Here is a 23,409-nt window from a genome sequence, read left to right as displayed (position 1 = left end):
ATAAAGAGTGTGTGTGGGTAAAGGTTCTGCTGTTTTTAAAGCTACTAGCACTTGTCTTCCTGTGATACTTTATCATACTTTCACTGAACATTAGTAAAAGTGGCTTTCCTCCCTTGCAACCCTCTTCTCCTTTCTCAAAATTTCATTTGCTGAAGGGCACAGTAAATACTGTGATGTTTTACTTTTGTTGCTTTGCAGTTTGATGATGATGATGACCACAGTGATGTGTGGAATTTATTTTCACAGTATTTCATGAACAGTGACACTCTCATTTGTTAATATATCTCATCATTGCAGTATTATTATTTTGCATAATTGTTCTATCTAATTTATTCAAGGGGCCTGACATGTTATGGTCTTTTAAGTATGTGCCTCTAGGACTTGAGGTTGTTGCCATATGGTGAGATAGTGCTGCATGACAACCTTTCAGCAACTGAAGAATTCAGCAGTGAAATAAATATGATAATTGTAAGTGTTCAGTGAAAACTTACACTTACCACTTGTCTTTTTCCCCTTGATGCTAAGATGGCAGCTGCTTGCAGACAAGCCAGGCCAAAACAGGTATCCAATGCATTAGAAATGTGCTGATGATTTTTAGTTGTCTTTATATGTATGACTTCATTTTCAAGTGAGAGTTCAGTTTGATTTCAAAGGTCTCACGGGGCTGTAAAGATTTATTTTTATTTTTTTTTTCTGTGATAGCTTAAATGTATAACATGATTTTTTGTTGAGTTTCTTTTCTGTTGTCATTGATTTACCTACCAGACTGACATCCCCGTTTTCCACACAGAAAACAAGTTAGGAGATACCACTTCAGGTTAACAACTGAAATAGTCCCATCAGGCAAATTTTGTTACCTTTTTTCACTGCCCACCCACAGTAAGGACTTGCTTTCAAGAGGGTTGCTCCTATGGAATTGCCAGAGATTCTTTGGGTAGAATGCATCACATTTGGACAGTGAAGTCTCCTAGCTAGCACCGTAGCTGTTAGCATGTAAGAGGTGATACTTTCATATACTTTTAATCTGTTTTTTAATACTGTAATCCGTATCTGTAGACTACCCTACCCTCTTCAAAATATTTTGAAACCAAAGTAGTCCTTCTCCTAGGAATTTATTGCTACTATCTGAATCTTTGGAAGAACACTGCCCTAGAAATGGGGAGCTTATTTTTTGTAAGGTACATCTTAAACTTTCCAGTAGTGGTGTAGTTTACTGGGGTATCTTGATAAAATAATTCTTCAACTTTGCTTTCTTTCTCTCTCACACGCATGTACGCCTATTTATTTCAAGTATAATTATAACTGATGGAAGAGTAATCTAAAGTCTTCAGTGTGGGTGTGGATCCTGGGTTATTAGCAGGGAGCTGAGACGCTAAGGTTTAAGATGCATGCAAGAACTTTGCAATTCAAGTAAGACATTTATATTAACTATTTTATATGAAAATGTAGCTTAGAAGTGTTAACATGTTTTTCGTCTGTGAAATAAAATACACTCAAGTGACATCACAGATGAAAAGAGCTATAGAACTTGGGCATCTTTATTCTCCTCTTGGTTAAAAAGCAACAGATGATCAAAACTCTGCTCCCCAGTGCTGTGGATTTGGAAGAGATGAGGACAAAGTGCTTCACAAGAGATTAGCTGAGAGAGATGAAAATAAATAGATGCAACTATAAAATCACTGTCAAGAAATCCCATGTAAGCTCTTCTCTTCAGAGGTCTAGCAAACCTAGAGTCTAGTATGTAATTTTTTATACCTCTCATTTTTGGCTAGGAAGAGGGATCTGTAAGCCTATTTGATTATCTTTTTTTCCTTTTTGCTTTCAATCCTATCGTTTCTTTTAATCTTTGGTGTGTTTCATTGTCTTTAACTTCAAAGTGTAATTGCAATGATGCAGCTGCTTAATGGATTAATATGTTTAATATTTTCCCCCTAAGAGCGGAATTTCTTCTTTGCATCTATAATTGGATCGCGCTGCTGTTGTCCGTAATGGAAATGCCACGTTTCATATTCACCATACACCTGAGCACATGCTTACTCGCTTGGTAATGTTAATTTTTGTTCTAGATTTATCAAAATTGAATTGTATTCTGCACTTCTTTTGTGCTTTATGGCAAAAGATGCATGAGGGGAGATGCCATCGTGCGCCTCTGCTGCCTGAGCTTTCGGATTCAGGCTGAGACTTTGTATCCCACCGCTGCGTGTCTCGAGTATTAGATTGATAGTACTTCAGAGCCCAGCTCTAGGGAGATATGTAAAGATACCAGAGATCTGGGGGGGGAGGGAGCGGTGGGATTGATTTTGTAGCAAGGTTACTTGTTGCTGCTCTGTGCTGTTCCTGCAGGCGTGGCCTTTATTTTCCATGCTGGTAGTGATCGTAGCCACTGTAGCTGCTGCAGAACATCGTGCATCCAAACTCTCACTCTGCAGGCAGGCGGGAGGTAAGTAATTTTTCATTGTTGCTGCATCTGAAAGATTCCCCTTTCCCCTCCCACACTACCTTGGCCCCTTTAGGAAGATTTTCATCTATTAAACTTTCCCTTCTCTGTTGGAAGAACTAAATCTTTTTCAGCATTTCCAGGCTGGTGATCTAATTTGACAGCTCATCGGTGATGTCTATTCCACTTCAAAGAGGCAGGTAGCCTCAGGCAAGCCAGCTGCATTGTGGATTCTGCAGATTTGGCTTGCTGTTCCTGCTGGGTGTCATCTGTTGTCTTAGTCTTGCAGTGGATAATTTTTGTCCTCCCTAGCATCATCTGCCTGAGCAGTTTCTGCCTGGCAGGCCTGTCCATCCAGGTTGAGCATCAAATACAGTAGCCGCACGGCTAATCTGACAAGGCACTCCTCCAAACAGCACACCCCCAGGCCTGCTTTGGCCAGCATCGGCATCGCGGCCCGCAAACTTCCACCCATCATGATCATGGTCTCCGTCTCCCATCACGGGTGCAGCCCATGGACTTATTCTGCTGGCGCAAAGTATGTCCCCCGCCTTGCCCTCTTAAGGGCCGTCACTCCTATTCCTCCCATCTCGGCAGATGTCTGCCTCAACAGGTTTGGGCTTCCCTGCCTGTTGCCGGCATTTGACTCGGACACCGCCACTTGGATGAAACAATCCTTTAGTGGATTATCATCGCTAGACAGCCTGTGGGGGAAATGACAGGACTCGGCACGTTCATCTGGCGATTCTGCAATTCGGAGTGCTGCTAACGCTAATGGGAAGTGGCAGGGTGATCCCTAAAAGAGAAAGCGGGTTCCATTGCACGGCAAAAGTGACAGAGGTTGTTTAGCCTATCTTCCAAAAAAATACATGATGACTACATATGTTGATTTTCATGCTCCAAGCCAGAGCTATTTCCATATTTTTGTGACTTGATGGCTACTTCCTACAAAGTGACAGGTTAGGGGCTCCACAAGTATTGTCTTTTTATAGCCATCACCTCTTTAAGTCCTCCTTAATTTTTTTAAGTATGTTTTAAAAATAAGCTTGACAGGGCAGTGAGAGTAAGCAAGGGAAGGAAGAAAAAAGCAAACCAGGCATAAATGCAGCCAATAAAGCATGTTCTTAAAAAAACAAAAAATTAAAAAATCAGTATTCAAACAGAGGAGAAATGGTTTCAGGACAGTAGTCCTAGAAACCGATGCACTTATCTGTCACAGGATTTGCCCTTGTTGCAGTCCTGTAGTTCCGAACCAGACATTACTCATGATACAAAAACTCTTTCCTAGAAATGCAGTAGCTATAAACCCCCTTAACTACAGGATTTCCTCCTCAGCAAATAAAAAGATCACTGGAGCGTAGGGCTTAGAGAGGGAAATAACTTGTCAGAGGGAAAGACTAGGAAAGGATGGCATCTAGATTGGAAAGAGAGAAAATCAACATTTGAACAATTCTACCCCTAATTATCAGTGATCATCAAACCAGCTGGAATATCCTACAAATATTATTAACATAGGAGCACTAGTGTAATTTACTGGTGATTGTCGAGTGCTTACGTGCTTTGGATCCAAGTGGAAAAATATAAATGCTAATATATAGGTTGCAAGAGGCGGTTACCTTGGGGGAAAAAAAGAAGATAGGTGAAAACGAACAGTATTTTTTAGTAACAATTCTTATCTCTGCTAATTGCCTAATTAATGTAATATTTACAGATCATGTAACAGTGAAGGAGTGAAAAGCTATTTTAGATTATATATTTATGCTGAATTTAGTAATAATTTTAGGTGAAGTACTGAACACTTTCCAAAGAAAGATTCATTTTATAAGAGATTCTAACCACATTTTGACTGATTTTGAAGGAGTTTGTTTCAACAAAACCAATTCACTCAGTTTTAAGGCTGAGTTTACAAGATTATATGTAGTGTCAAAAAAAAAAAAGTTATTTCAGTGGGCAGTTAATGAGCTTTGATGGTGCGACACAGAATTTATGAATAGGATCATTTTTTTGTGTCTGTTCTAATAGTTTCACACAACAAACAAAAATAAGAAAGTCCTTTTTTGGAAACAATTGTTCCTACTTATAAAAGCTATGCAGAGTAGGACATGGGCAGAACTAATTTCTAATAAAGAAATGTATAATACTGCTGTTTTCTACTGATGAAACACTAATTATTCCAGGTAAACTGGCTCCTTTCAGGTATTCCAGGTCAGGACACTGAAGGCTGCGGCAGCTGTAGAAGAATTTGTGGTCCATTTCTTCTTCACTGACTGTACAAAGACACTGAACAGTGTGGTATGTAATGCAAATAAAAAAAAAAAAAGTGTTAAAAACCCTCAAACTGTAGGTGCAATGACTGAAATAGGATCAAGCTGTTCTAAAAGTTATTGAGTTTATGCAGCATGAAAACAAAGTCCCAAAAGAAACTTATTATACTGTAATTACAACTGTTGGACATGTGGGCTACAAAACTTAAGCACAGGAGTCTATTTTACATCCATACATCTATTTCAAAACCATTTGAGAGTGTTAGGCTATTTTCAATATAATTTTAAAATATTCTATGTAATTTGAAAATATATACTTTAACGTATTAGATATACTTTGAAAATATTCTATATACTTTGAAAGTATTCTATACACTGTTATAAATGTAACAGTTGTTACTCATGTTCACTGCACCCAGAAGCAAACTGATTTATCCTGATTTAGCCTCTTCTGCTAAAACAAAACCCAACAACAAACACGTATCGGTGCTGGGGTTTTGGTTTGGTGGGGTTTTTTGTCTTGGTTTCTTGGTTTGGTGTTTTGGTTTGGGGTGTTTGGTTTGGTGGTTTTTTTTGGGAGGGGGGTATGTTGTGCGTTTTGGTTCGTTGTTTGGTTTAGCTGTTTGGCAGGTTTGGTTTCAGGAACGCATGGCGCTGTGCTCAGAGGAAGCCGAGCTCGGGGCTCTGCGCTGGAGACGTCCCTGACGCACTCCTTGAGACGCGGCAACCGCTGCCGGGCCGGCCGCACAGTTCTCTCCACGGCGGCAGCACCTTCCTTCCGTGTAGAAATCCTTCTACTCCGGATCCGCGGGAGGATCCGGAGGAGGCCGGTGCCCGCCGTCTCCCGGTGACGGCAGCCGGCCCGGCAGGGCCGGGCCAGGCCAGGCCAGGCCAGGCCGACCGGCCCGCCACGGTTACCACAGTAACGGCCGCTGCCGAGGCGGCCGGCGCGCGGCGATGACCTCACAGCGAGTCGAGGCGGAAGCTGGGCGGGCGGGGCAGGGCCGGGCTGCCCGTGGGGCGCCATCGGAGCTGGGTCGCTGGGCGCCATGAGCGGCGGTACCCCCGTGTCCCCCAGCCGGACCCGCGACAGGAAGCGGGAGGCGCTGGCGGCCGGGTCCCCGATCCAGCCCATCATCAAAGGTAAGGAGCGGGACCGGCCCGGCTCGGTGGCTCCCTGTGGTGGCCGAGCCCACGGTGTACAGCGCAGCCAGCGGGGGTCAGCGCGCCTGGGCCGTTGCGGGGCTGCGGGCCGTTAGCGGGGCGTGCCGCCCTGCCCGGCTGCGGGGCCTCTTGAGCGGAGAGGCGCGGCGGAGGGGCGGCTATAGAATCAGCTCGGTTGGAAAAGACCGTGAAGATCACCAGGTCCAATTGTTACCCCAGGACTGCCAAGACCACCACTAAACCATGTCACCGAGGGCCTCCTCTGCACGGTTTTTGAACACTTCCAGGGACAGTGATTCCAGCACTGCCCTGGGCAGCCTGTTCCAACATCTGATAACCCTTTTGGTGAAGAAATTTTTCCTATTATCCAATGTAAACCTCCCCTGGTGCAGGTTGAGGCCGTTGCCTCTTGTCCTATCACTTGTTACTTGGGAGACCAGCCACCTCCTTGCTCCCTTTCAGGTAGTTGTAGGGAGCAGTAAGGCCCCCCCTGAACCTTTTCTTCTCCAGACTAAACACCTCCAGTTCCCTCAGCTGTTCCTCATCAGACTTGTGCTCCAGACCCTTCACCAGCTTCACTGCCCTTTTCTGGACCTGCTCCAGCACCTCAATGTCTCTCTTGTAGTGAGGGGCCCAGAACTAAATACAGTGTTTGAGTTGCAGCCTCACCTGTGCTGTGTACAGGGGGATGGTCACTTCCCTGGCCCTGCTGGCCATACTATTTCTGATACAGGCCAGGATGCTGTTGGCCTTCTTGGCTGCCTGGGCACAAGCTGGCTCATGTTCAGCCAGCTGTCAGTCAGCACCCCTGGGTCCTATTCCACCAGGCAGCTTTCCAGCCACTCTTCCCCAAGGAGTGGCTGTTTTCCCACCCTCTGTGGCTCTGTGACATGGTTTGAGATTTGAAGCTGGGCATCTTGGGGGCTTAACCGGCTTCTTCGTCTCTTGGGTTTGGCTTTAGTTTGCCAAAGTAAAAGCAAAGTTTACTTTGTGAAGTAAAGCCAAATCCGAGACAGCTGTGTGGCTCTACTTTGCGAGGCGGAGTCTGACACCGAATCATTGCCACTGGCATTAAGTTCCCTGGGAAGTTCTTTTGTCTTGTTTGCCCAGGCACATGCATTCTGGCCTAGTTGATCTGTACACAGGAGTGTTTGAATTTGGAAGTGTTTCAGCCTATGCTTTATCTACTGCAGTCACGTTCCCCAGATATGAAATAATTGTTCTTTCCATGTGGCTTATTTTGACCCTTTTAAGAGTACTTTGGGTAAAGATGGTACATTGTCAAAGTGGCCAGTAACAGCTCAAAGAAAATGCCTCTGTCCTTAGATTTCCTACCTAGAAGCCATCCTTGTCCCTTTCTGTCTCACAACATCTCCGAATACAAGGGTGTTTTCCCACTCAGAGAAAATCTCAGCAGAAAATAAAGTTTGTTCTTATTATAATTATCCGTTTGAGTCTTTGGTTAAAAAGAACAAAAAGGTCATATAACACAGTCCATAAACCTAAACACTTTAATTTGGGAATGGTATGATTGCACTTCTTTTGAATGGGACAGGATTCAGGGTGTGAAACAAGCAGGTGTGGATACAGTAGAGAGGGAGTGCCACATGGTAACTCAACTGCTGGGACAGGAAAAGTAGGGCTCTTCCTTCAGACAGCGGTGCCAGCTAAGTACCAGTTTAAGTGCTTGTTGGAACTACACTATTTCTTGAAATAGTCTTTTTGCTTTTAAATCTAATGGGCTTTTTTTTTCAGTATGATAGCCAAGCATATTTATGTCGTAAATACTGTTCTTCTAGAATAAGTTTCAAATATTTGGCCCTGGAATACAAGAAAACGCCAACAGGTTTCCCTTGTGGTGAGCTTTACTCTTGTCTCTTGCTGCAGAAAATTCCCACATCTTAAGCTGTGAGTCTCTGTTGAGCTGCAGCGTTTGGTTCTGCTCTTTCACCACTGTTAACAATCAGATGTGGAAGCTGTACTGTGGAAAATTGAAACCGAGCATGCTGAGAGACAGAGGAGAACGTTCACCTTCACAGAAAGGTGTTTGTGGCACCAGGAATAGCAATTCACTGCATTTTATCTAAGTTGCTGGTTTGCTGAAGAGATAGATTAGCCAACAAATCATGTTCTGGTACTCTCTTGATTTTTGCGTGTATTTGGTAAGCAGTAGCCCTTTTTACATTGGAGTATGGTGTGTTACTTTGTGTTGTGTAGCCTAGTGGAGTGTGAGAATAAAACTAAAAATCTGACTTTCATTTATCTTCTAGATGTTGGGGAAATCTATTCAAGACTACTGGATCACAGACCAGTAATTCAGGGAGAAATACGTTACTTTGTTAAAGAATTTGAAGTAAGTGTTTCTATCATATCTGGTGCTGCAATCTTTAGAGTCTGAGACTTTAAAACAGTTTAATATCTTTTTAGAGATTATAATATGTATGTAAATTCTTCAGAAAGACTTGATGTCTATTTGTTGCCCAAAGTAACTTAAACTCTTATAGTATATATCAGCACCTTTAGTAAACAAAGCAGTAATTGAGGTCTTTTTATTTAAAAAGTTTCAAAAGGGACATAAATATTTTTGTTGCAGAAGTCTGGCAGGAATACTGATGTAGGAGAATGTAATGTTAGCATTACACTTGATGTAATGGTTGGTTGGTTGGTTCAAGGAATATATTGTTGGCTGGTATAGGTTTACATCTCATTAAGAAACTGGTTTGTGCCTCAGCTGGATTCAGCTAGCACAGCTGTAATTTAATTTTGCTTTAATTTTTTAGTTCTATGAGAAAGTCATATTACTGGAAGAGAAGAGCAACACTTTATGCAAAGTAAGAAAATTGTTAAAAATCAAATCAATATAATCTGATTAGCTGCAGATAAGGCTAAAGTGCTGAAGGTGTAAAAGTGTTTTATGCAACTTTGCTTGGAAAGTGTAATACAGTTTCCACAAGATGGCAGCAAAAGTGTAGAAAAGTAGAATCTTGTGTCAACCAAAGGTGGTTTCTGAGTAGATTTTCATTCTTACAGAATGTGGATTAAAATTAGTCCTGAGAATACAGTTATACCTCAAACTTTCAGTATGCAGAGCTCATTTAAAAAAAGAAAAAAAAAAAGTAACAATAAAATGTCTTCCTTCCCTCCAGATTGTAGCTAGGATTTCAAGCAGGTCTAATTTGTCTCTATACTGGCAAAATATGTATGTGAACTAAAGTCTCATCAGATCTGTGGTGCATGAGCTTGAGAGCCGTAAGGAATGATCGGTTTTCTTTGCCTTCCCTAAATAAGTTCTCCGATACACTAAGCAGCTTTAGATGGCTTTTCATAGGAAGAAAAATTTTTAACTCAATTACAAAATTAGAACTCATATGCTTATAATATATAGGCCAGGTTGGACAGGGCTTTGAGTCACCTGGCCTAGTGGAAGGTGTCCCTGCCTGTGGCGGTAGGCTTGGAACTAGATGATTGTTAGGGTCCCTTCCAACCCAAACCATTCTATGATTCTATGATAACATTTTTCTCATTGCACCCAAAGTCTTGTTCTATTTCTTAGACAAATTTTATATCTTCTTAGATCTTTTCTTTTATTTCTGGTGTATACTTCGTGGGAGGGAGGGAGAGAGGCAAAGCAGAGGATTATTTTTGCAACCTAGAATTTCTTCCAAAGATTATACTTGTTTCTAACTTTGAGATATCAGATATTTTTTGGTAGCAGTAGGATATGCTTTTCCTTTCAATAATTAGCATCTAGTGTGTAAAGTATGTAGATTTGGATCCAAGAAGTCTGGAGCCTGTTTAATTAAGTGGTTTTACTTGTCTGTGCCCGTGTTTCTGAATTTTAAAACTGGTGTGGTGATCCAGTTGCTCACTTTGTGTGATACAGTATGTTTTGATTATCTAAAATTGCTTTATGATTCACAACTTTTAGTACAGGAATGCTTGTGTACGACTCATAACCTGGAGCAGATTTTAGAATCCTTTCCATTGTCTTAAGTGAAAATGCAGGTGAAATTCAGGGTGGAAGTAGTGTTGTGGCTTCAGAAAAATAGTGGGTTTTTTTATGTAAACAATAAAGCAAGAGCTGCTTCTTCTTCTTGTAATTATGATCAGCAGCGAGCCAGAAGAAGGGCTGCCTCTTTAGTCATCTGTGTTATGTTATTTTCTTAGTCTTGACTTCATTGCTTTACTTCATTAAAAATAATTTTACTCACATTATTTTAACCTCGTAAATCTGTATGGTCAGACACCTGCTAAATCTGTAAGGTCAGACATAATGCAAGGAGAATCACTGCTATGTTATTTCTCTGTGACAATGAGTTATAAAAATGCGGTGCTTTCAAGCTCTGCTTCTCCCTGTTGTTCTTGATATGCTGGAAATTAACTATACCAAAAAATGCATTTTTCCACACAAACGTTTTCATTAGTATCTCACAAGGGCCAGAAATGTCGTTCAACATATTTTTGCATTTTAGTTGAAGAATGGAGCATTACTCTCTTTTTAATCTTTTTCCTTTTTTTTTTCCCCACAAAATTAATCTTATCAATTGTGCTAAAGAAGTAGAGTAACACCTTAATAGACAATGGTATAGTCTTTAAGATAAGCTTTTAGTTTATCAACTGGGAAGCCAACTTATTTTGGAAAGTGGAATTCCTTATTAGCCACTCATTTTCTTTCAATTCTTCTGGCAGGAAAAACGTGGCCTCCGAGAACTACGAGTACTTGAAAATCTGAAGAACACAATCTTTGAAACGAATGAACACGTTCTTCCTAAGTGTGAGCAGGCAATGCGTGACAATTTGAATGAAGTATTCAAGAAATGTAAGCACATTGCTGCTTCTTTCCCTTGTTGCATCATTTTGAAGAACAATTTAAATAGTTTGGATCCAAAATATGATTTGTGGAAAAATTACCACCTTTGGATAAATTTTCTACCATTTATATGCTTTATTGTCATTTCTGTGGAAAAAAGGAAACAACACAGAGACTTTTTTGGATCTCTTGGTTGAGCCAACACAGCTCTTATTAAAGTTACATTAAAGGTTTTTGTTGATTGAAGTAGAAGTTATTTCATCTCAATCTTTTGCTTCTCACTTAGAAACAGGATGGGGTTCCATATTGGCTAAAGCTATGGACAAAATTTCAGTTTTCTGGTTTGTTGCAAGTGCGCTGTGGTGTGACCTTCAAGTTTCTTACTTTTAATGTGGGAGAGTATAATACTGTCCCCACGATTTAAAACAAAACTTGCTGCTCTATAGTTATAAAATGTGCTATTGTTATAATCTTTAGTCACAAATATAGTAGTAACAATTGTCATACGTTAATCCTAGTTTTGTTGTTATAATCATCTAATATAATTTTTATTGCTCAGATTTTAAAAGAAGGTTTAAAATTTGTCATAATATTTTTTCAGTAGCTTTTTTTTTCCTTACTCGTTCAGCAGGATGGCTTCTGAAAAAGGTATTTCAAGGGAGTATAGCTTTAGCTGCCAAATTTATGCAGTTGAAACATGCCAGTGTGGGTTTTGTTATATTTTATGTGTAGCATGTTGTATAAGCATTCAATTTCACATAATTTATTTATATGGCATCTGGCATATGCAGAATAACAAATGGTAGACGATGCTATGCACACAAAATAATTGCAGGAAAATATTTGAAACTTAAAATTTCGTCGTGCAAATAAGGCATGAGTGGAGTAAACCTTTGATACTACTACCTGAGTTCCTAATGGTCAGCTGTGCAATACATTATTATTAATAAATCACAGAATGGTTGAGGTGGGAAGGGACCTCTGGAGGTCACTTTGTCCAACCTTCCTGCTCAAGCAGAGGCAGCTAAAGCCAGTTGTCCAGGGCTGTGTCCAGTTGGGGTTTGAATATATCTACAAGATGGACACTCTGGGTGATCTGTGCCAGTGTTTGACCACCCTCAGAAAAAGTGTTTTCTTCTGTATAGATGGAATCTCATGTGTCTCAGTTTGGGCGCAGTGTCTCTTGTCCTGGCAGTGAGCACTATAGCAAAGAGTCTGGCTCCCTCATCTGCATTCCCTTTAATCAGATATTTATTCACATTGATGAGTTCCCCCCAGGCCACCTTTTCTCCAGGCTGAACAGTCCCAGCTCTCTCAGCCTCTCCTCATACGAGAGGTGCTCTGGTGCCTTAATCGTCTTTGTGGCCATGTGCTGGACTTGCTTCAGTAAGTCCATCTCTTTTGTTTACTGGGGAACCTAGAAGTGGACAAACTACCACAGATGTGGCCTGTGTTGCTGGTCCTCAGTGTATATTGCTGCCTGGGATTATTCCTCCCTGGATACAGAGCTCGTTATTTCCCTGTGTTGAACTTCATAAGATTCCTCTCAGTCCAGTTCTCCAGTTGCTTAAGGTCACTGTGAATGGCAGCACAACTATACAGTCTTTCAGCCATTCCTGGTTTTCTCTTGTCTGCTAAGGGTGCACTCTGCTCCAGCATCTTGGTCACTGGTGAAGATGTTAAACTGTTGGACACAGAGCTCCGGGGTAAACAACTAGTGACTTGCCTCCAATTTGACTTTGTGCTGCTGATCACAGACTCTAGCAGCTAGTTCTCAGTCTACCTCACTGTCCACTTATCTTACCTGTACTTTGTTAACTTGTCAGTGAGGATGTTATGGGAGACAGAGTCAAAAGCTTTACTGAAGCTGAAGTAAACAACATCAACTGCTTTCCCCCCATCCACCAAACTAGGTGCTGCATTATAGAATGCTATCAGGTCATTTAAGGATGATTTCCCATTTCTAAATCCATGCTGACTACTCCCAATTACCTTCTTGTTTCCCATGTGTTTGGAAATGCCTCCAGGAGGATTTTTTCCCATCACCTTTCCTGAAATTGAGGTGAGGCTGACTGGTCAATATTCTCTGATCTTCTTTCTTGCCCTTGATGATTCAAGTTCCTTGAAAAGTCAAGTCTTCAGGAACCTCTCCCAGATGCAGTGACCTTTCAGAGAGAGCGCGTGGCCTCTCAGTGACATCAGCAAGCTCCCTCAGCATTCATGGAAACAACCTGTCAGACGCTATGGACTTAACATATTTGCAGTTTGTTTAAGTGCTCCCTAACCTGGTCCTCCTCCACCGAGGGTTAGTCTTCTTTGCTCCAGACTTCTCCTCTGGTGTCAGGGGCCTGGGATTCATGAAGGCTGGTCTTTATCTTAAAGACTAAGGCAAAGAACGCTTTGAGTACCTTGGACTTTCCCATGTTCCTTGTCACCAGCTCCCCTGACCAATTCAGCAGATTCCATGCCCAATTCCCTGCATTTTCCCTAGTTTTCCTTTTGCTGTTTACATACTTGTAGAATCCTTTTATGTTGCCCTTTGCACCCATTGCCAGATTCAACTCTGGATCAGCTTTGACTTTCCTACCCTGTCTCTGCAGATCGTACAACAACTTTATACTACTCCTGGGTCACCTGCCCCTGCTTCCACCTCCTATACACTTGCTTTTTCAGTCTGAATTCAGTTAGGAGCTTCTCGCTCATCCATGCAAGGATGGATCCATGCATCCATCCTCCTGCTACCTTTGCTTAATTTCCTGCTTGTTGGGATGGGTCTTTTTTGAACTTGGAGGAAGTGATCCTTGAAAAGGGATCTGTCCCTTCTGTTACCATCATCCCAGACCGTCAATTTGCCTACCCTATCCACAGCTTTACTTTTTGTTGTAGGTTTGGGGGTTTTTTTGAGGAATCACTCCCTTACCTCTCATTTCTAGTGTCAAGCTGTCCCTACAAGGTTGGTCAGCCTCTTGGCAAAGCTACTTTTGCCCTGTTTAGTCAGGTAGATTCCAAGTAGCTGTAGATGCTCAGAATGAGTCTCATGCATGTAGAAACTGAAACCCTGCTGCCAACACCAACTGTGCAACCATTAACCCCAAAAATTCATTGAGTCCCCCTCCCCATTAAGGTTGACGAGAATGTTACCCAGATCCAATGCCTTGACTGTCCCCATATCACTGTAGTCATTTCTCGTATTTCTAAGGTCACCTCTGCAGTAATCTACAAGGAAGAGCATCAGGGGTGATAGTCTGAGCCTCAGTAGCCTGTCTACAACATCTTGATTGTGAGCTCCCAGCAAGCAGCAAACTTCTCGATGCCAAAACATATTGACAGGTGGGAAGCCTCTGTCCTCTGCAGTGGGGAGTCTGCTACAGCTATCACTTGCTGCTGTCTTCTGATGGTTGTGAATGGCTCAGTTCCTGGTGCTTCCAGCTCCTCATCAGCTAGAAGGGCAGTGAGCCTGTTCTGGAACTGGAAGTCCACCAGGGGCAGGAGCTTGCCTCCTGGTGTGAGGAGTCACCAGCTTTAAGATGGTGATAAGTAAAGTATTTCTTGATACTTAGATGTGTTAGTGGGAGAAGTAGGAAAAGGTTGCTTTGTGGAAATTAGTTTATTTGATTCTGCATTAATTAGGTGTTAAATAAGTTAGGAAAAAAAAAATGCCTGGGAACACGGTTCCTATTTCCGTTGGGAAGTTTTCCTAAGCTTAGTCTCACAAGAGAAGAGGCTGGCTCCAGGATAAAGATATTCTCCATGTAGATTATTTGTACTAAATCACTTTTTGCATTTGATGGGAAAAAATAAGAAACAAAACCCAACTAAAACATGGAGCTTGCTCACCTGTTTCTACTTACTGACTTGAGAGTTTTTTTATGTCTTCTGAGGTGCTGAGTAGTGCACTCTAGCTCGTCAGCAACACTAAGGCATATGGGCAGAAGAAGACCTAGCTGACTTTCTCTTTTTGGCTTCTAGAATGCACAAGGGTTGAACACGGGTAAGCCTACATACAGTTACCAGTGTAAAGCATTTTCTGCAAGTACCAACAAATCTTTTTTGTGCGGAGTTAAGTGACATAGTGGAATATGATCTTTGACCTGTAATGGCATCATGTCTTTTAAATCCCTTTCAGGCAAGTATTTTTTATTTAGAACAGCAGACTGATCTACTGTAATTTGTTATTTCAGTGCAAGCTGCCAATGATATGATCCATAAACTCCAAGAGAAGGAGCATGAAGAGAGGAAGGTAAAGGATGGTTGGATAGATTTTTATAATGTGATCGAAGTAAGAGTCTTGTGCTTCTTCAGCAGTATCTCCCTTCAGTATAGCAAAACTTAAAAGCATATTTTTCTATACTTTATATACTTGCAGTAAAACTTATTTTGGAGGGATTTCTGCACTCATAAAACACATACTGCAGGAGCATGTATGTTCTCAACTGCAGAGTTAATGTATCACTAGCTCTTCCTACAAACTCCTGATGTATGGAAACAATTTTTATATATATATATATATATATGTATTTCCTTTGCTTTATTTTCCCTCCTAGCTTAGACTATAATATTTGTCACATACAGGGAAAGCTTAAATATAAAAAAAAATTATTTTCTGTGGAACAAAAAACACCTACTAACCTACCAGAATGGAAATGTAAATCTTTCCTAGTTAGCTGAGAACATTGACCATATTATATATATTGCTTGTTGAAAAGGAAGTGTGTTTTTCACTTGTGGATGGGTTATTTAATGAAGGGCTATATTATAGGAACATGCGAATCATTGGAATCTTTTCAGTTGGCTACACTTTGCGCATTTGAAATACATGTGCTCTGAATCTAAAATTTGGAAAATTATACAAGAAATTAGTTACATGTTTTCCCATTACTCCTTCATGATTCTGTTCCTATGTTATCTTTTTACTTGCAAAATGTTATTTATAATCGTTTAGTTCAGAAAAACTGAAGACGTTTCTGTGGCCGTCACGCAAAACAGGCTGACTATTGATTTATGTAAGCTGATAGTCATGTTTTTCTTTCCTTTTTGTAATCGATGAAGATGGGCAGTCCAGTTGCAGTTGAATACTTGTACTGTGCTGAACCCTGACAAAGTTTGCTTGTGTCTAACACTAGTGTAGATACTGGTAGAGAGGTTAAACAGGAAACTAATCTTTACAGTTCTGCTACTGTTAGAAGTAAAACTTTAATCAAATATTATAACTTATAAAATGAACAGTCAATAAGAATGGTAACTGTCATTTTTAAAAATATTAGCTGTATGTTTCCACTCTTTTTTGTTTCGTTTTTTTGTTTTGGTTTGGTTTGTTTGGGGTTTTTTTTGTGTGCAATGGAGGAATACTAATAGCTGTTCGGGATTTATATCGTTTCTGTAAGCTTGTATAGTCAGACCTTTTGGCTTGAAACTTTCCAAATGTTAGTAGTGTCAGGTAGGTAACTTTTTTAAAAATTATGAATGGGAGTTGTCATTACAGTGCTATTTGAGGAGAAATACTTTTTCCTTACTTTTGAAATACTTTTTCCTTACTTTCCTTTCTGAAATCATGTGTTCCAAAAATATAATGGGGTTTTGGTAGGATCTCGTGTCAAGTGATTGCTATTAGCAGCCCTCAATGAAATTAATTCAATTTCTGCTGAATAGAATGAATTTAAAGATTTGCTTTACTAATTATCTTTTTTTGCAGTTCCTTTTAGCTATTGATGTCAACAAGTAACAAAAGGGAAATTATGTTGTCCCCGCCACATTATCACTTAGGGTGTGAAGTAATTTCTGATTACAGAAATTACTTTACATTGAAAGAAGCATTCATAGAATCCCCTGTCTCGTTGAGTCATCTTCCCATCCAGATCAGTAATATTTAGTTAGTAGTTCAAGCTGTGGATTACTTTAAGCTTGTGGGAGAAACTAGTGAAGACTTCCAGGAATTCTGTAAACCTGTTTTTGTGTACTATATTCTTTTTTAATTATTATTTTTATTTTAAATATTTTTATTTAGAAGGGTGCAGGCTTATACTGGAAGCCATGTAACACTTCCTGTTATGGTCTTCTTTGTTGCCTGTAGCATGAACTAGTATGGTAACATTTCTCAAAGCCTGTGTCTGCCTCAGATGGTAGTGGTTTTGGTTTGGGGTTTTATAGATGTGGTTTTGGTTTTGTTTGTGTTTTTTAATGTTATAAAAATTAGCCTAAGTAATACTAAAACCAAAGTTTACTGAAAAATTTGATGTTTTCAAAAATGTTAATTTTTTGCATAACCAATGAGAGTAAAACAAGGATAGAAATAAATGCAACTAACTCAGATGAGTCAGTACTATATACAAGAAGGCGTTACTATCTTTCACATTCAAGCAGTATGCACTACTGAGTGAAATATAGTTTCATAATCAGATTAGATTTTTTCTAAATAACGAATGTCTGAACTGAGGTGTTGATATAAAAGGAATATGAAAGATGTCACTGCCAAAATATGTAAATTTGCTAACACACCAAAGGGAATTCCCAGAACAGGAATCAATCAGGCAGCAACTATGTTTGTAATTTAGACAAGCTTTGGTTTGTATCTAAACCAAATAATGAAACTTTAACTCAAAACTATTGTCAGCTTTTTACATGAACGTGAAAGCTGAAAATCTTCCAAATTTTATGATATCTAAATATCTTATTAAAAAAAAATTTCTCATAAAAGTAGTCGGCATTGTTAGAAAACATAGAACAGATTCTAAGCTTAGCTTGAGTTTCCCAAACCGTTGTATTTATGAAGTTATACTAAAAGACAGAAATTGAGGCCAAGTATTCAGCTTATGTGTGAAAAGTGAAATTTAACAGCTTGCTGTGGCTTATGTTCTGCTGAGTGAATGAAGGAACTTCCAGCAGAACAGCTGAAATACTGTTTGAAGAAGAGGAATTGCAGAAAGAATGGATAACCACTAAAGACAGGAAAAAGCTGTATTGGTGTGGTCTGGAGCTGGAAACCTCGTAGGAGGATAGAGCTGGAGTTCTAAGAGTGTTTGGAGCTGAGGAGATGATTCTCTTGATTAAACAAGCAAAAACCATCTACCCAAATTTTGACAAATTAACAGCCGTAGAGAAAGACCATTTCTACTACCCTGTAATTCATTGCAGGTGGGGTGAAAATGTGGGGTTTTTTTCTGTGCAGTAGAGAATAGGAAGTGCCAGTCACTAACACAGATAGTAGAAGCCTAACGCATTATGTACTGTTGCTGACAGTTAAACAGTCTTTTGGTTCAAATAGAAATCTACAGCATGGCAGGAAATGTTGAACTATCTAATGCTTAAAACATTGCAATATATAGCTAACTATTTTTTACGCTCCTGGCTAAATATTGTACTGATACCATACGTATCGTGAGTTACCTAAGGCTTCCTCTTGGCTCAAGGAAGTCTGTCGGGATGCTTTAGTTCATATGGCGATTTTTCCATGTTACAAGGGACACGAGGATTTACCTAAGAACAAAATGTGGTGGTCTGAAGCCTGAATATGGTATCATAATATTGCCTTTTGTCTTGTTATGATGCACTGGTATATTTATACAATTAAATACCAAAACAACTTTGTAGATACTTCTTGACTGGATGAGAACAGTCAAAACTACATGTTGTCTGAGGTGGCTGTATTTGGTTTATTAGGTTTTAATTTATAATTGGGCCTGACTGAAGGGGCTCTGTTCTTTCTGCTTGTTTAGGTTTTTTACTTGTGAGTTTAGACTATTGTTATTTTACAGATTTGTATATTGTAGCAGTTATTTGAAATGACAAAGGTAGGAATTATTAAAATTAGGGTGTACTCTGGAAAGTTACAAGTTTAAAAATAATAAAAATTAACACTGAATTACTATTCTTTCAATTATTTATTTATTTTTAAGGAGGAAAAAGGGGTTACTTTCTCATGCAACTGTACTTGCATTTTCAAACATACAAGCATTATTTCCTTCTTCATGACAGTAAAAAACATTAATTTAAAGCTGTTACAGTGGAGAAGGCTCAGATGAGGGAAGCCTTTTAGTACCTTAGTTCCAGGGATGGTGCAACTTTTTGCTTTGTTAAAGGTGTAAATTGCAATTATATGGAGTTACTTTATTTCCAACCAAAAAAAAATAGTTACTATTTCAATAGAAAGCTGCTTGCATTTATGTATTTAAAGAACAAGCAGTTACAGCAATTGCTTCTCAGCACTCAACTGTTTAAATTTTTGTTTGGGCATAGATTAGGCAATGTACATAGCCTGGCCACTAATATCCCTTTATTTCACAATGTCACTTCTCTTGTGCTAGAACAAACTAAAGCCTGATTGAGCAGGGAAAGGCAAGAGGTTTTTGGGGAGAAGAAAGGAGTTAGATCACAGATTTTTGATAAACTAAACTTTGCTATATCATGTTCTAGCAATGTCTTAGGTTGTTTTAACAGATAAATCATTTTCTATCCTTGGTTAGAAATGGTGTAGTGGAAAATGTAAGTAGAAAGTAGCAACATGAGTTTCATGTTCCTTGCAAACTATTCATGTTCTGAGGAGCATGGGTTAGTCTAGCCAAAGTGTGGTTGGGGTAGGTGCTCCGTAATCCCGTCAAAAAGTGTGTGATGCACGGACAGTTTCAAAACGTATTGAATATGAAGTAGCATACGAGTCAAACTGTTAGTATACACTGACGTATTTTATTAGTAGCTGATATTGCATCTGTTGCAAACAAAATGGATCTTAGCATAATGTTGCTACTATGTGTATAAAATGCTGCATTGCAAAAATTGTGCATTTCACCCCCAATGTGTGATTTTGAAGAAAAATACATAGAGAGTTGAAAAATGCATAAATGGGTTCCCATTGCATTTAGTTGACAAAAATTCCAGATGTCCCTAAAAGCTATATGATAGTTTTTATTCCTACACAGAAGTACTGTACATAGAAAATAGTCATCGTTGATATATCAAAAAGGAGAAAAAAGGGGGGGGGGGAGACTAATCTTTGTTGCTGGAAGATGGAGCAAATGTAAGAACAACTGTCTACATTTATTGTGACATCAGCATCTATAATATAAGGAGGACAGGCTGTTAATACTGTAGCAAGGAATCATACAGTACAGAAGTACATCTCATTTTGACATGCAAATTGGATGTGTGTATGATCTCTCTTCCTAGATAGCTAATTTTTTTCTTTCCCCCCAAGATAAGAGAGTGAAAGGCATCAGACTTACCAGAAGCCAAGCAGTATGAGAACATGACGGGGAAAAAATAACGTATTTATAAAGGAAGACATTAATCACAGTGAGAGCTAGCTGGCTAAAGCAGAAACACTAACTGCCAGTTTCAAAACATGTAATATCTATGTGGTTATATTCTATTTCATTCTTTCCTTTTTGTATTAGAGGCTTTTCATCAAGACTAGTATCTGATGACTATGCTGAACTATTTTACTATGTGGTAAAATAGAAATGTAGATTGTCCAGCACGTTTTTAGTTTGTAGCATATATATAACATAGGCCTGCTCATACTTGCTGTAAAATCTTTAAGACCACTTACTAAAAATGAGATGCATTTTTTAAAATTATATCTCTTTTGGTTCCTTTCAGAACAGTGGACATCCCTGAGTCTGTCTGTGTCAGTGGGCAGCTTCTTTCTGTGTGAACACGAGAAAAGAACAAAAAAAAAAAAAGCAGTGTCTATTTGCTATTTGGTTGTTGATTTGGGTTTTTTTTTCCCCATAACTAAGGGGCTAAAACCACTGAATACTATGTTTCCAAAATCAGAAGTTTGTTTTAAAAGCAAATCTGAATGAGATAATATGGATTTATGTCAGCTGCTTACAGTACTTGTAACATCATAAGTAATCAGATGAACAAATAATGCAAAGTATGACCTTCAGAAACCAACAGAAGTGAACTAGGCAAGCTAGTAACCTTAAAGTGTCTTTCCATTCATTTTTTTCTTTTTCACCAGTATAGCATGGAAAAGCTATTGTTGTGAATGCTGTAGTGTTAATATTATCAGATATTTTACTGTTTGTTTTCGATTGACTATACTTCATAAAAATAAATGTTTTCTGTTTAGTTTTACCTTTTCATATGGTTTTTTGCTCGTTTCACTTTCCTCTACTGAAGTAAAAGTCCAGTTTCTCTGACACTTGAACGTTATGTAGCTCTCATCAAAACCTCTGTTTTAATATGGAAATGATTGTTAGAACTTCACATTTTCCTTCTCTCAGCTTCAGGCGGACAAGCTGATGGCTCGTGAAGAGAAGCACATAGCCCACTGGGAGGAATTCATGAAAGAACAACAAAACAAACAAGCAGAGGTGGATGAAGAGCACAGAAAAGCTATGGAGCGCCTCAAAGAGCAGTATTCTGAAATGGAGAAGGAACTGGCCAAATACGCTCCTTTTTAAGACTTTTCTTTTTTAATAATGCTGGGTTTGTGCCAATACTCAGTTGCTTCTGACTTCAATTGCAATTCTTTTGGAAAGGTGAAACACAGAAGAAAAAGAGTTTCCTCTCCAGGTTTGGTATGGGAAGAAAACGTTTGCATACTTTCAACTTAAGTGCCTATCTGTTCTTGTTTTGTTCAGGGCAGGTGGAATGCCAGTATTTCTTCGTTTGTTAGAAGGTGGAACTGGAAATTACATTGCGTGACTACATCAGCTCAGGGAGTTGCAAACTGGAATTCTTTCCCGTCTGCAGAGACTATCGTATCATTTGGGAAGAGAGACTAATGTAACATTAATTATCCCAGTGTGCAGCCTCAGCTCTTTCCCAAAAAGTAGGTGTAATAGGTTCCAGCCATAGTTAGCTGAGAATTCACTGGGAAAACCATAAAGCCCTTTCATAGATTTCAGGAAAACCAACTTCTTTTACAGAATATTTTATTCTGAAGCTTTAGCAACTCTCAACAGAGTTTTAAATCCAGTTCTAATTCCAGCTGTTGGTTGTATGTTCAGTATTACGAAGTAGAGTTGAGATTTCAGTGGGGTTTTGCTAACATAAAAATGACTAACTGAGCTTGGACAACAATTTCTTTTCTCTCTGTGTAAATGTCTCAGGCCTCTCTTTTTAAGCTTTACTGTTCTAAGCAAAGCCAAAACAAGCTCAAAAGTAATCAAGAGAAACATATTGGTCTTTGTATTAGCTTTGTAGCTAGTACAGTATTTACCTTAAATATTTGACATGTTATTGGTTTACTTAGGATAAGCTTGTCAGAACTTTATAAAGCAATTGAGGAAAGATTTTTGTTTATCAATATAACAAATGAGCAGATTAGTGGTAAAATGCCTGTAATACTGATCTGCCTTCTTACTAACCATTACTCTTACAGGGTATGCGAAACTCCTTTTGCTTTTTCTTATTTACAACTTGCAGTTAACAGCAGTGTAACTGAAGAAGTTAACTTAATCAGCTCATTAACCAAGCAAAAAAAGACATAGTCCCTTAATGAAATTTGCTGCAAGCTAACCGTTAGTACAGGAAATATCTTTCCGTAATTTAGCTGGTGTCCAACATAGAATGGAAACAGGTAAAAATAAACAGAATTTACCCTTTACCTGTATTGCAACAGTAATATGCCGACAATGGTTGCTTGTGTAAGTTTATGGCTTGGTGTCAAGGCTCCATTCCTGGCAGCCTGTTGATAGTGTGATTAAAGTTAGTAGAGGAGATGGAATAAGTATTTGAGATTTCTTTCAATAACACTGAATTCCTGCCAAGCTGCTCTGCCTGCTACTGTAGGCCCAACAGCTTCATCAATCATCATCGTGTATCTGGACTGGAAAGAGGACTTGCCGACACTGGGGCACGCTGGAATGTTGTTAATTCTCTGTTGTGGATGGAAAAAACCTAGATGTCTCAAAAGTATCCCACACATGAAAAATAGGAAAGTCTCTTTTAGAAAACCCCTATTTGAATAGAAGGTGACCTCTGTAATATTTTTCAGCTTATGTACCCATGATGAATGTTGTAAGGAAGCTCAGACTTTAATTTAAAAAGTTCTTGCCTGTCTTCAGAATTGGGTGTGGAATAGTTTTGATTGTTTTGAGCACAGACTGAAAATGGCTTCTCTCTTAGAAGATTATTTGATGTATATGTGCTCAAAGCCCACATATCTTTACAACAAAATGCATTTAACTGCATACTGAATTAATTTTTACTTTTGTACTGATAATTTTTATTAAGATTTAGATATCTAATTAACTGTGCACTGGAGCTGTAGATTTTAGTATTTCGCCAATTTGAGGGCTCTTAAGCAATGATGCAAGCGTTGCAAGTTGGATATTCACTGGAAAATAAACCGATATTTCCAAAATTTTCTGGGGTGCGTGCTCCTGATTCTTTGAAAAGCTTCTAAATACCAACACTAAAAATGTGTTCCTCTTTTAGAATGATACGGTTCTTTTTATGCTGAAGATTATTTGAAAACACTTTCTTCATAGTCTCTATCTGCCTGTTGGCCCACTCTTATTCATTGTGGGGACTGCCTGAAAACTGTCTGTTGCTGAAATCCTTTATCCAGAAACTTTCACTTCTTTTATATGATGTGCTGGAGGTTTTAAGGTACCTGGAAATGCTTCATTGTCTTTGAAGCAACTTGCCAGCATTTAGAGGAAACCCTATTTTTTCTATCCAGATGCTTAAAAAAAAAACCCCAAAACACTGATGTGTCAAAGCAGAACACATCTGACGGATAAAAAAAGATCCATCTTCAGTAGTTTTTTAGCAAGGTGGGACTA

At 39.2% G+C, this 23,409-nt stretch overlaps 1 protein-coding gene and 1 long non-coding RNA gene across 2 annotated transcripts; one reads left to right on the top strand and one right to left on the bottom strand.

Moving 5' to 3' along the window:
* Positions 1-1,812: 1,812 nt before the first annotated feature.
* LOC115605288 lies at positions 1,813-4,053 on the bottom strand. The gene is made up of 2 exons (XR_003990568.1): positions 3,993-4,053; positions 1,813-3,233 (listed from the first exon to the last, which is right to left on the bottom strand). It is a non-coding gene; the product is annotated as an uncharacterized LOC115605288 (long non-coding RNA).
* Positions 4,054-5,686: 1,633 nt separating this feature from the next.
* Positions 5,687-22,989, top strand: BLOC1S5 (biogenesis of lysosomal organelles complex 1 subunit 5). Its single transcript, XM_030479448.1, has 5 exons — positions 5,687-5,844; positions 8,136-8,218; positions 10,555-10,684; positions 14,857-14,915; positions 20,899-22,989. Exons 1-5 carry the CDS (start codon positions 5,751-5,753, stop codon positions 21,076-21,078), a joined length of 546 nt encoding a protein of 181 aa, XP_030335308.1. The 5' UTR covers positions 5,687-5,750; the 3' UTR covers positions 21,079-22,989.
* The last annotated feature ends 420 nt before the right edge of the window (positions 22,990-23,409 follow it).

The sequence above is a fragment of the Strigops habroptila genome, chromosome 1, assembly GCF_004027225.2.
Source record: "Strigops habroptila isolate Jane chromosome 1, bStrHab1.2.pri, whole genome shotgun sequence".
NCBI lineage: Eukaryota > Metazoa > Chordata > Aves > Psittaciformes > Psittacidae > Strigops > Strigops habroptila.
The sequence above is the reverse complement of the archived record's forward strand: the minus strand, read 5'-3'. Positions and strand labels throughout refer to the sequence as shown.

Excerpts from the sequence above, each read along its gene's own strand:
- BLOC1S5 (XM_030479448.1), top strand. The coding sequence starts at position 5,751 with ATGAGCGGCGGTACCCCCGTGTCCCCCAGCCGGACCCGCGACAGGAAG. Across the intron at positions 10,685-14,856 it reads GAATGAAGTATTCAAGAAAT|TGCAAGCTGCCAATGATATG; the intron begins GTAAGCACATTG and ends TTGTTATTTCAG. Across the intron at positions 14,916-20,898 it reads AGGAGCATGAAGAGAGGAAG|CTTCAGGCGGACAAGCTGAT; the intron begins GTAAAGGATGGT and ends TCCTTCTCTCAG.